This window comes from Pelobates fuscus, chromosome 9, assembly GCF_036172605.1.
Source record: "Pelobates fuscus isolate aPelFus1 chromosome 9, aPelFus1.pri, whole genome shotgun sequence".
Classification (NCBI taxonomy): Eukaryota; Metazoa; Chordata; class Amphibia; order Anura; family Pelobatidae; genus Pelobates; species Pelobates fuscus.
Genome location: NC_086325.1, coordinates 152,801,364 through 152,814,491, shown reverse-complemented (window position 1 = coordinate 152,814,491; position 13,128 = coordinate 152,801,364). Strand labels below are relative to the sequence as shown.

At 46.1% G+C, this 13,128-nt stretch overlaps 1 protein-coding gene across 2 annotated transcripts in view; it reads right to left on the bottom strand.

Moving 5' to 3' along the window:
• Positions 1-13,128, bottom strand: part of LOC134573203 (histo-blood group ABO system transferase-like) — a 134,816-nt gene that overhangs the window by 15,697 nt on the left and 105,991 nt on the right. For both annotated transcript variants that reach the window (XM_063432784.1, XM_063432783.1), the window contains exon 5: positions 12,035-12,079. In XM_063432784.1, the coding sequence (XP_063288854.1) occupies positions 12,035-12,079 (45 nt within the window). The remainder of the gene's footprint in view (positions 1-12,034; positions 12,080-13,128) is intronic.

Sequence of the window (13,128 nt, the reverse complement as noted above, 5' to 3'; positions counted from 1 at the left end):
TCTGCCCCCTTTCTCAACGTGCTTACGTGTCTATGCGTTTCTCCGTTCACAGACGGCTTCGTCAGGACGTAATGTGCTAAGTTCCTCCTCACTCTCAAAAGTTTATATACGACAAGTCTGGCATATAATTGGTGCATTCTAACCTACTTCATTAGCATATGTGGGACATCCAGACAGCGTCCGGATCAGCAAGCTCATTGTTTAACCCCTTAAGGACCAAACTTCTGGAATAAAAGGGATCATGACATGTCACACATGTCATGTGTCCTTAAGGGGTTAAACCATCCGTGCTTGCTTTTACCTACATTCACAACGAACATCCCACCTTTGCACTAGCAGTATATATATACTCATACACTAATATAAACAAAATCAATTATGGTATAAAAATAATACATTAAACCAGTAAAATACAAACGAATACCAGCTGAATCAATATACATTGCTTTTGGATGCCTAATTAATAAAGTAAAATATACAGAAGAGAGAGAGAGAAAACATGTGTTAATATCAATCGTTCTTATTTTTAACCATATACACATGCCTTATAATTCATCACCCTCTTAACAGTGATAAGTGATATTTCAAGTGTCATAGTGATAGTATCATTGTTAAAAGATCATAAAACAAGATCTGAGTGGATATCTGAACTATACTCATAATATATTAAAGGGGTATAACTCCCAAAGAAAATAAAAATGAAAATAAAAATAATAAAAATAAAAATAATAATGAATAGATAAATACATTATTATTATTATTATTATTTTTTTTTTTTTATTCTTTATTTTTGTAGTGCACGTAAAGGAAACAGGCAAGATTGAGGTGCCCCAAAAGCAATCCTCAGGAGATTCCCACGCTTAACATGCGGGGTATACGATTAACTGCACAAATTTATATTTTATCAGGCTTAATTAGTGTAACATTAAAACATCAGTTGAAATGTAAGTATATTATGTAAACAGGGTTGGTTCATGCGTGAATTAGGTTAGTGGCAACATAGCTAGTACAGGTAGAGTAGTAAAGCGCTAGTAATAACATTTAGCATATACATATGTACCTGTGTGATATTCAAGGGGTCGCTTATATAGTATAACCAGCTAGGGCAGAGTCGCTTATAAGTATATCAGTTGCGCTTACGGTTATAAATACGTGGCTTGCATTTAATGTGATATATTCGCCTCATGCGCATAGCGGTGGGATTGACAAGTTGTGATGCAATGCAAACCAGTAGTTATGGTACATGCTTAACTTGCGCATTAAACAACATAAAACTAAATAGCAAAATGAGGCAGAGTAGAGCTAAGCACAGGCAAATCAGCGCAGTGAGTCTGGCATAAAGTGAGCTTTAGGAACGCTCTGTGTGGTAGGATTTGAGGGTCTGGCATTTGCGTAGGCTGTGGAGGGGGAGAGTCTCTGCATAGTGTGCAGGGTCTTGGGTTGTGGGCCTCACCCCTTGTCTGTCCATATTGCCTCAGCCGATGCCCGTCCTGGAGGCCATACGTGCGTGCCTGGGCGGGTGTTCTAGGCGTTTTTGTGAGCACCTTCCATGGGGGCAGACGGATTCTGTGGCACCTCTGTGCCAGGGCTCGGTTCCCTCTATGGGTGGTGGCGTGGGTCCCCTTAAAACGATCCGGTAGGTGGCTGACACCGGAGAGGGTAGCTGTGTGTCACGCAGGGTTTGGCCAGGTGCGTGCATCTGTGGCTTGTGTAGCTCCCCAGATCCTGCCCGTGTGGGGACGGGTGTACGTGCCCGCGTACCCGCATACCCGGTATTCGCTTCCCGCTTTGCTGGTCGACCGCCATTACCCCGCCCGGCAGCTGGTCTGGGGGCCCGCGGCAGCGCTCCATAATGGCGGCGCCTGGTGGCTGGGCGAATCCAGGCGGCCACCGCTCTCATTGCTTGGTGTTGTGTCGCTCCTTGGTTGCAGAGCACTGCCCACATGCCTTCGCAGAGCCGGTCCATCGTCATCGTGGGCTGGAGTGGCGGCTGGATGCTTGTGTCCTTTGATTGGGGTCTGCGTTGGGCCGCCATCTTGGCTGTGCCTCGACGGAGTCTTACCCCTGTGGGCCGCGTGGCCCTTCGTTCCACCCTCGGGTGTGCTTAGCGTGGCTGGGGCGGACCGGGAGGACCACCGGTCCAGGGGGGGGGGGGAGGGTATTTGCCGGGTCGGTCTGGAGTTCCCAAGGTCGGGGAGAGCAGGCGTCTTGCCCCGGTTCCTGTAGGCCCCGTTCGGCGTTTAGCGCCCCCGTCTCCGACGGGCGTCGGACTCGTGCCTTTCTCCTCCGTGGTGCACCCCCAGCATGGGTAGTGCACCCAGAGGTGTCTGTGGGCTTTGTAGCCGCCGCTGAACTGCAAGATTTTTCCCGTCGGGCAGGAGCTCATGAAACCTGTGTCCGCTCCGCTTGACGGTCAAGCTCCGCCACATTATTATTATTTTTATTTTTATTATTATTTTTATTTTCATTTTTATTTTCTTTGGGAGTTATACCCCTTTAATATATTATGAGTATAGTTCAGATATCCACTCAGATCTTGTTTTATGATCATTAGCAATGATACTATCACTATGTCACTTGAAATATCACTTATCACTGTTAAGAGGGTGATGAATTATAAGGCATGTGTATATGGTTAAAAATAAGAAAGATTGATATTAACACATGTTTTCTCTCTCTCTCTCTTCTGTATATTTTACTTTATTAATTAGGCATCCAAAAGCAATGTATATTGATTCAGCTGGAATTCGTTAGTATTTCACTGGTTTAATGTATTATTTTTATACCATAATTGATTTTGTTTATATTAGTGTATGAGTATATATATACTGCTAGTGCAAAGGTGTTCGTTGTGAATGTAGGTAAAAGCAAGCACTGATGGTTTAAACAATGAGCTTGCTGATCCGGACGCTGTCTGGATGTCCCACATATGCTAATGAAGTAGGTTAGAATGCACCAATTATATGCCAGACTTGTCGTATATAAACTTTTGAGAGTGAGGAGGAACTTAGCACATTACGTCCTGACGAAGCCGTCTGTGAACGGAGAAACGCGTAGACACGTAAGCACGTTGAGAAGGGGGCGGAGCCTACGAACAAGCAACAGCTGATTGTTTCACATATTACCCGGACTGCACCAAAAGGAACTCCACTGACCCCTTAACGCAGGAGACATCTCCCAGTGTGGGAAAGCCTGGTTGTGGGTAACGGGAACACATACCATTTACCCACCATTCGATCTAGTAAGCAGTAACCTGTTTTATATTCTGTACATCTAGCAGTGATCTGCTCTTTGTCTGCATATTAAGCAATGACCTGCTTTATGTTTGTTAACTAAGCAGTGACATGCTTTATACTTTTTTTTTCTACAATCCAATTTTTTCGTTTGTTTTATATATGATATTGTTTTATACTGGTGTTAAATTGGTAATAAATTGTTTTATATCCAGCTGATTTAGTAATTATATGTACATTTAGCACTATTTAAGAAGTGCCAGTTAATCTATACAGATCTGTCCTATGATCTCTTTATATTTTTATCTTACATGCTGAGCATAAATTGGAACACCATCCAGTGAGAAGTATAAGTATTTTCATTTCCTTTTTTTAAAAAGCTCTGTTGCATGTGGGGGAGGGGCTCATTATAGTTTGATATCGCTCCACTTCTTAATACTATACTAATACTATACTATGCTGTTGTTCTAAATTAAGGCAAAAACGTAGTTTGAGGTACTTCCAGATTTGCAGCAAACTAGGAAACATTGCTTCTTGGCTCCAGAATGGCAGTCAGATCTATCCTTGGATCAATAAGCTGTTAACCACATATTAAAAATTATATCCCTGAATACAATGACATTGCACATTGTCGCCTAGTTTGTTGTCTATAACAATTCACAAATACATATTATGCTTTATCTCTATTTCACTACCATTTAGGGTGTAAGCTGTTTGTGCATTTTTTACTCCAAAGTGCATAACTTTGCATTTATCTACATTCAATTTCGTCTGCCAATTGAGTGCCCAGTCCGCTAATATTGAATTGAATATTGAATAGAAGTGATCCCAAAACAGAACCCAGAGGGACATCACTTACCACTTTTGTCTATCTTTGTCTAAAAGTTACCATTAATCACAACTCTGTTATCTATTTTTAACCCAGTGTTCTACCATTTTCACCTACACCAATTTCTTTTTGTTTGAACACTAACCTATTGTGTGGAACTGTACCAACTTACTTGGCACAATCTAAGTAGATCACATACACGGCAACTGTCAGGATTACAGAATGATCCAGCACGTAGAATTGTGTAACACAGAGGACTGATAGGTAACGTATACCGGAACTTAGAATGGCCGGACTAACGTATCAAAGAATAGTCAGGAATAGCCGAGGTCAAGGGATACAGAAAGAGACAAAACGATAAGGAAAAGCTAGGAGTCAGGGATGCCAGAAAACAGGCAAGTCAAAAACAATGCCAAAGTCAAATAACAAGAATAACCAGAATGAATAACGCGCTCTCGGACAACCACAAGGGAAACCACGACAGGGCACTGAGCAGGATGAGAACTGGGCCTGATAGGCTGTAACCGGCCTTTGACCCCAAAGGCAGTTACCAGGTTCCCATTTGCATAATTGCTGCTCAGAATTAACCCTTCTGTGGATTTGGTTGCTGCTCGGCACAACTTTTCCTGTGTGGACAGTAAATGCCATTAACCACATTTTTATAAGCGGATGAACACTCCAGACTTCTAAAGCACTTTAGTTTGATGAAAAGTTTTATATGTGTAGACGGTGTCCTATTGTTTTAATTTTGCAAAAAGTGCATCTTTCAAAAGAAATTGAAACTTTTATAATTTAACCTGGTTACACCCCCTGGCTGTCAACCAAACAGCAGGTGCTTCCTGGTTTGGTTAGCTCAGTGGAACTAAATTCAAGAGGCAGCAAATGCCCAGACTACCTGTTTTGCAAAAACCTGCCATATGACTTGCCATAGATTGATGAACACTCTCGTATAATCACTAAACTTCAAATTTAAATATTAGAATGCCTTAAGAGTGGGATAGTGTGATTATATTAACAGATGGGAAGGGGCACTTAGTTCGAGACACTCCCTTATTCATATTGTACGGCTATACCAATGATATACATCTACACATAAACTTAATATACATAAAGAGAATCCATGCATAACGACACAAACACCATTCTGACCTAATAACTGGCAACCCAACCAAACACTGGCAGACATGCAAAGATCCACCATGGCACACTACGCACATGGGTAGGCACATCCTAGCACACAGATGCACACTAACTCACTTATATAGACATTCTGTAACACACAGACGCACACTAGCGCACACACTTAGACACACCATAGCATGCCAAGCCACGCATGTACACACATACATATAACATAACTACTAATACTGGAAGTATGAACTTGGGACGGGTGTTCATTTGGCAGGCCTAAAGGAAAGCACCTGTTCTACTACTTGTGTCACTAATAACGCCCAAAATGGATGACCCCATTTTGAAAGTTGGCACGGTTGCCCAAAAAAGAAACAGGTTAGCCATGCTGACTTGACAGCCTCTCTGGCAGGCCCCATTCAGGGCACCGATGCACAGAATGCTAGAAAGTGCTCTCCGTGTGGTCCTGTTGCCCTATTGCCCTCAGCATAGCATAAATTATTCTGTTGATGCACTCGCACTGTGCTTACTGGGGATAGCAAGAGAAAAATCAGGAACGTAGGTAAGGAGCCCTCCAGATCTGGGACTGTTTGTGGGCATGACTTAGACACACCTTAGAACACAGACCCACACCAGTACACAGACTAGCACACATACAGGCAAACATTAAAATGCATTTAGAAACACTAGTAGAAATGCATAGACACACTACCTAGCACACATATTTAAACACATACACGCAAAACTAGAAAAACTAAAACATGCACACATACAATAATAGTGTTATTCTCCCTCGATGTCTTCACTTTACACAGAGAGGGAGCAGAGGTACTCTGTGCTGCTCCTGGTTTCTCATGTTGGAGGATGAGGAGAGATATACACAGGGCAACACAGCTTTACCTCCGGCTCCTATCAGCTTTCTGCCGACAGGAAGTGGGTGCCATAATATGATCACACAGCACCTGCTGTGTTTCCCAGTGTTACTATGTAGCAGATAGAGATGTCGCGAACATAAAATTTTCAGTTCGCGAACGGCGAACTCGAATTTCCGCAACTGTTCGCGAACGGGCGAACCAGGCGAACCGCCATAGACTTCAATAGGCAGGCAAATTTTAAAACCCACAGGGACTCTTTCTGGCCACAATAGTGATGGAAAAGTTGTTTCAAGGGGACTAACACCTGGACTGTGGCATGCCGGAGGGGGATCCATGGCAAAACTCCCATGGGAAATTACACAGTTGATGCAGAGTCTGGTTTTAATCCATAAAGGGCATAAATCACCTAACATTCCTAAATTGTTTGGAATAACGTGCTTTAAAACATCAGGTATGATGTTGTATCGATCAGGTAGTGTAAGGGTTATGCCCGCTTCACAGTGACAGACCAAACTCCCTGTTTAACGCACCGCAAACAACCGCAAACAGTCCATTTGCACAACCGCAATCTCCCCATTTGCACAAGGTTGGATACCAAGCTTGCCATGTCCCGTTCCTTGTCCTCACTGATGTCATTGAAGATCTCTTACTCCACCCAGCCACGTAAAACACCAAGGGTCCCCTAAAGGTGACAACAAGCCCATTGGGACGCCTGCTGTGTTTGGTCTTCCACCTCCTCAAAGCCACCTTCCTCCTCTGACTCCTCTTCTTCAGACACCTCTCTCTGCGTTGCCTCTCTGCGTTATTATAAGGTGTGTTAAGTAGTACTATTCCTATCAGTTTAATCCCTGTTACGTCCCCTTCATCAGGCCTTTTTTAGTCGAATGTATCGCCCACTGTCAGTCCCTTCGGGATCCATCCCTCATTCATCATAATAAAGGTGAGGTAATCTAGACTTTGACCTAGGCGACTTCTCTTCTCAGTGACAATACCTCCTGCTGCACTGAAGGTCCTATCTGACAGGACACTTGAAGCGGGGCAGTCCAGAAGTTCTATCGCAAATTGGGATAGCTCAGGCCACAGGTCAAGCCTGCACACCCAGTAGTGAAGGGGTTCATTGCTCCTCAGAGTGTCAATATCTGCAGTTAAGGCAAGGTAGTCTGCTACCTGTCGGTCGAGTCGTTCTCTGAGGGTGGACCCCGAAGGGCTGTGGCGATGCGTAGAACTTAAAAAGCTCCGCATGTCCTCCATCAACAACACGTCTGTAAAGCGTCCTGTCCTTGCCGGCGTGGTTGTGGGAGGAGGAGGATTACTTTCACCTCTTCCCCTGTTAGATTCCCGTTGTGCTGTGACATCACCCTTATACGCTGTGTAAAGCATACTTTTTAATTTATTTTGGAACTGCTGCATCCTTTCTGACTTGCGGTAATTCGGTAACATTTCAGGCACTTTCTGCTTATACCGGGGGTCTAGTAGCATGGACACCCAGTACAGGTCGTTCTCCTTCAGCCTTTTTATAGCGTTGCCGCAGGTCTAGCAAGCGATGCTGATAAGGCTGTTTCTGGTGGTGATGGTGACCACAACTCTTCCTCTTCAAGCTCATCTACGGCCTGATCCAGCACTGTTCGCAGGGCACGCTCCAGGAAGAAAACAAATGGTATGATGTCGCTGATGGTGTCTTCGGTGCGACTGACTAGGTTTGTCACCTCCTCAAAAGGACACATGAGCCTACAGGCATTGCGCATGAGCGTCCAGTAACGTGGCAAAAAAATTCCCAGCTCCGCAGAGGCTGTCCTAGCACCCCGGTCATACAAATAGTCGTTAACGGCTTTTTCTTGTTGGAGCAGGCGGTCGAACATTAGGAGTGCTGAATTCCAAAGTGTCAGGTTTCGCAAATCATGCGCCTCACTGGCATGTTGTTTCGCCGCTGGATCTCTGAAAAGTGCGCCATGGCCGTGTAGGAACGCCTGAAATGGCCACACACCTTCCTGGCCTGCTTCAGGACATCCTGTAAGCCTGGGTACTTATACACAAAGCGTTGTACGATCAGATTACACACATGTGCCATGCACGGCACATGTGTCAACTTGCCCAAATTCAATGCCGCCAACAAATTTATTTTGTTGTAACAAACCACTTTGCCAATCTCCAGTTGGTGCGGAGTCAGCCACTGATCCACCTGTGCGTTCATGGCGGACAGGAGTGTTGTTCCGGCGTGACTCTCTGCTTTCAGGCAAGTCAACCCCAAGATAGCATGACACTGCTGTATCCGGGATGTGGAATAGTACCTGGGGAGCTGGGGGGGTGCCGTTGATGTGGAGCATGACGCATCAGCAGAAGAGGACTCAGCCGAGGAGGTTATGGAAGAGGATGGAGTAGGAGGAGTAGAGGAGGTGGCAGCAGGCCTGCCTGCAAGTCGTAGCGGTGTCACCAACTCCTCTGCAGAGCCACGCATTCCATGCTTGGCAGCCGTCAGCAGGTTTACCCAATGTGCAGTGTAGGCGATATACCTGCCCTGACCATGCTTTGCAGACCTGGTATCAGTGGTCAGATGGACCCTTGCCCCAACACTGTGTGCCAGACATGCCATTACTTCCTTTTGCACAATCGAGTACAGGTTGGGGATTGCTTTTTGTGCAAATAAATTTTGTCCGGGTACCTTCTACTGCGATGTCCCAATAGCTACAAATTTTTGGAACGTCTCAGACTCCACCAGCTTGTATGGTAAAAGCTGGCGGGCTAAGAGTTCAGACAAGCCAGCTGTCAGATGCCGGGCAAGGGGGTGACTTTGTGACATTGGCTTCTTACGCTCAAACATGTCCTTGACAGACACCTGACTGTGGGCAGATGAGCAGGAACTGCTCAAGGCGAGAGACGGAGTGGTGGATGGTTGAGAGGGGGCAAGGAGGACAGCAGTGGTTGACGTGGCTGAAGATGCTGGACCAGGAGGAGGATGGTGGCTTTGAGTTTGTGTGCTGCTTGTACTCATGTGTTGATCCCATAGGTGTTTGTGATGTGCGATCATGTGCCTTAACAAAGCAGTTGTACCTAGGTGGGTGTTGGACTTCCCACGACTCAGTTTCTTTTGGCACAGGTTGCAAATGGCATCGCTGTTGTCAGAGGCAGACACACCAAAAAATGCCACACTGGTGAGCTCTGCAATGACGGCATTTTGGTGGTGGCAACAGCATGCGTTGATTGGCGTGCTGTCTTGCTGACCCCGGGTGCTGATGCATGCTGGCCGACTGTGCCACTAGCTCCTTGCGACGACCTCCCCCGGCTTCCAACTCGTCTCCTCCTCCTCTCTGTCTCCCCATCTGAACTTTCCCCCTGTTCTTCTTCTCTTCTAGCGGGCACCCACGTGACATCCACGGATCGTCATCATCAACCGCTTCACTTGTATCTGACAACTCAGCAAAGGAAGCAGCAGCGGGTACAACATCATCATCATCACACCGTATGTCCATGTGTGTAATGCTGCCTGACTGAGACATATCCCTGTTATCTACATCCTCTGGCAATAATGGTTGCGCATCACTCATTTCTTCCAACTGATGTGTAATTAACTCCTCTGACAGATCAAGTGAAGCGGCTGTGGTGCTAGTGTTGGTGGTGGCGGGAGCGGGCGAGTGGTAACTTGAGAGATGCCTGAAGCCAAGCTGGAGGAGGATGGTGCGTCAAGGTTCCGAGCGGAAGCTGTAGAAGATTGGGTGTCCTGGGTTAGCCAGTCAACTATGTCCTCAGAACTTTTCGAATTCAGTATACGTGGCCTCTGAACACTGGGCATTATTCTAGGGCCAAAGGGAATCACAGCACCACGACCACGACGGCCCCTGCGGGGTGGCCTGCCTCTGCCTGTCATTTTTTTTTCTGATTAGTGGTACTATGCGTTCAAGCTACTATGACAACAGATATGAGTGGCACTGTGCACTGGCAGAAGTTAGCGGAGAAGACGCTGTATGCCTGACACACACGCTTGCAGACAACTAACTGCTATTCAATATATTACAGTCAAAATTGACTGTAACTGACTGCTATTGACAACTGACTGCTATTATTTCACAGTCAAATTTCTAGTTGTTTTTTTTTAAATGTACACTACTGTTACACCAGATATGAGTTGCACTCGTGTGACACTGTGCCCTGGCAGGCCCTGAAACGCACACATGTGAAGGAAATTGACTGCTATTATATTACAGTCAAAAAAGTTTTTGTTGTTTTTAAATGCAAGCTATTGTGACACCAGATATGAGTGGTGGCACTGGGCAAGTGGGCACAGTATACGCTCTGAGCCTGACACACGCTGGCAGGCAGGGAACTGCAATTAGATTACACAGGAAAAAAAAAAAGCAGACTGATGTTCTAGCCCTAAAAAGGGCTTTTTGGGGTGCTGTCCTTACAGCAGAGATCAGATGAGTCCTTCAGGACTGTAGTGGACACTGAATATACTAGCCTAGCTATCGATTTCCCTATTAAATCAGCAGCAGCTACACTGTCCCTCCTCTCACTAAGAATGCAGCTTCCGGAGGGCGGGGCATAGCTGTCATGGAGGAAAGACGCACTTTGTGTGAGCTCCCTCAATATCTCATCTTAAGCAGCTATCAACAAGCGAATTTCACCCCAGAAGGGGATGACCCAGCAATGTTGCTCCTACCTGACCGACCCGACATGCTTAATAGCGGTCAGCAACTCGACAGAGTCTTACTTACCTCCGCGTGGCAAGTGTGGCCTGGTGCTCACCGGGCGGGAGAGGCGGCCGATCTCCCGATCCTGGGATGCCCAGGAGCAGCTACTTCCCGGCAGGAGCTCCGTTACCCCCCCTCGGACCGGTGGAGGTTATCCCGGTCCACCCCTGAGAGGCTGACTGGAGCTAATGGACGCACAGAGCACAGCCGCCCAGGCTGACATACTCATCTGCGACTCTCCCAATATGGTGGCAGCCGCGTGTCCTCCAGGTACCAGCAAAGCATGGCAGGATATTGAGTCTAAGCTGGACAGACTCTTTAATCAATTTTGGAAGCAAATAACAAGCAGGAAGCCCCAACAAGCTCCACTACAGCCCCAACAAGCTCCACCACAGCTAAGCGAAGCAGTCCCCATTAAAATCCACCAACACAAAAGGCGTCGAAGACGGGACCGGAGGCACAAACAGAAATGCATGTCCCACTATAGCCGATCCTCCACACCATGCCTTTGATCACATGAACTGTTCTCTGCACATTAACTAATCATAAAGTAGCAAGCGTTTAAACATGTCATTATTTCACCTCCTAAAGAGTTTATTGTCGTAGTTCCTTACATGCCTTTACCTTAACCGTTCATGTATTATGTTATTCACTAGTCTCATCTCACGGGGCGACTCACACTTAATTTATAACTAGTGGTGGAGCTGCTGATATAAATACACAGTTGATAACGTGCAAGCTACACCCTAAACATGACAGCCATCTTTCACAACAATGTACTGCTATATACTCATACCCTCAGTGCAACTAGCCATGATATACGCACGTTCAACCTAGCATGCTCAAATATAACACACTTCTGTCTAAAAAAAAAAAAAAGAATGCGTCTTCCGAATGAATCTAAAATAGATGCTGTCCAGGAGGTGGGAGGGTCTGGGAGGGAGGGTCTGCTGCTGATTGGCTGGAATGTGTCTGCTGACTGAGGTACAGGGTCAAAGTTTACTCAATGATGGCGAATAGGGGGCGGACCGAACATTGCATATGTTTGCCCGCGGTGGCGAACGCGAACAAGCTATGCTCGCTAGGAACTATTCGCCAGCGAACTATTCGGGACATCTCTAGTAGCAGACAGAGTTACTGACAATAATGATTTTGTGGACAGATAAGCTACACTCTTACAAATGGTATATTACGGGTCAAAAAATATAAGTAAAAATAATCAATTGCACCATACTCCTGGTGATTGCCCCAGTGTTTTCATTATGTTATCAGATGTTACGTTACCGTTGAAGAAGTTCTGCTTCTTTTATTTGGTCCACACTGTAACGGCTGTTAAAAAAATTAAATGGGATATTAAGCACATGCATCATGACATCAACAAGCATTTTATAAAGTGATAACAAGAAGCAAATTAAATTAGAAAATGAGTTTTACTATACATTTCTTTCTAACCAAAAACAATGAGTTTTATTTCTAGTAGAATTCATACAAATCACAAATATGCCACTTACTGTGTTAGTTTTTGCACATTATTTAAATGGTGAAGCTTCTGTGCCTCCACCCGATGTCAGCCAGGGCCTCAAGCAGCCCAGTCAAAGGCTTTTTATAGATTGGAAAGTCTTGCCAGCTCAGAGCGCATGTGCATACCAGTAAGGGGAGGGAGTAGAAGGGAGATTGAATAGAAGAACAAAAAATGAGCACTGGGGGGCGGAGCCTAACTGCCTAGCAGACCAGACGTGCCCGAATAGGGCTCCCGCGTCTGGGGACATAATCCGGGGTGATCCAGCCCCAAAAAGCGACATTTGCTTACCGCAACCTATACCACATGATCCGGGAGAGGCTGCTGCACCGGACGGTGCTTTTCCAGACCACATCGCTGCTGGAACGCGGTTTGCAGCCTACACAAGGAAGAGACCTGGGGAGACAGCCGCTCTCCGGACTCACTAACCACGGCTAGACACCTCGGGAAACACTTCCCACCCCCCCCCCCGGACCGACAGGGGTTATTTAGGTCCACGCCAGCACACCTTACTTACTGCACAGCCGGCAGACGGCTAAGCTTGTGGTCGTCTGCCGTCCAGAGAGCCCTCGCAACATGGCGGACACACTCACTATCAGAAACACACGACAGTCCAGGCCAGACGGGAGCGCTGTGCTGGATGGCATGCTACAACGCATCGACGAACTCTCCTAACCGTGGGGGCCCACATACCCAGTAGAGGTATCGGCTGATCTTTATCTCTCTGCCCAACAGACCGGACAAGAAACCTTCGGCGATGGGCACTAAACGCCCCACCTTGAAGGGGCACACCTGATAACCAATGAACTCCAATTAAATGACAAATCTCACCTGTTACCTGATGGCCTTGGCGTTCCAT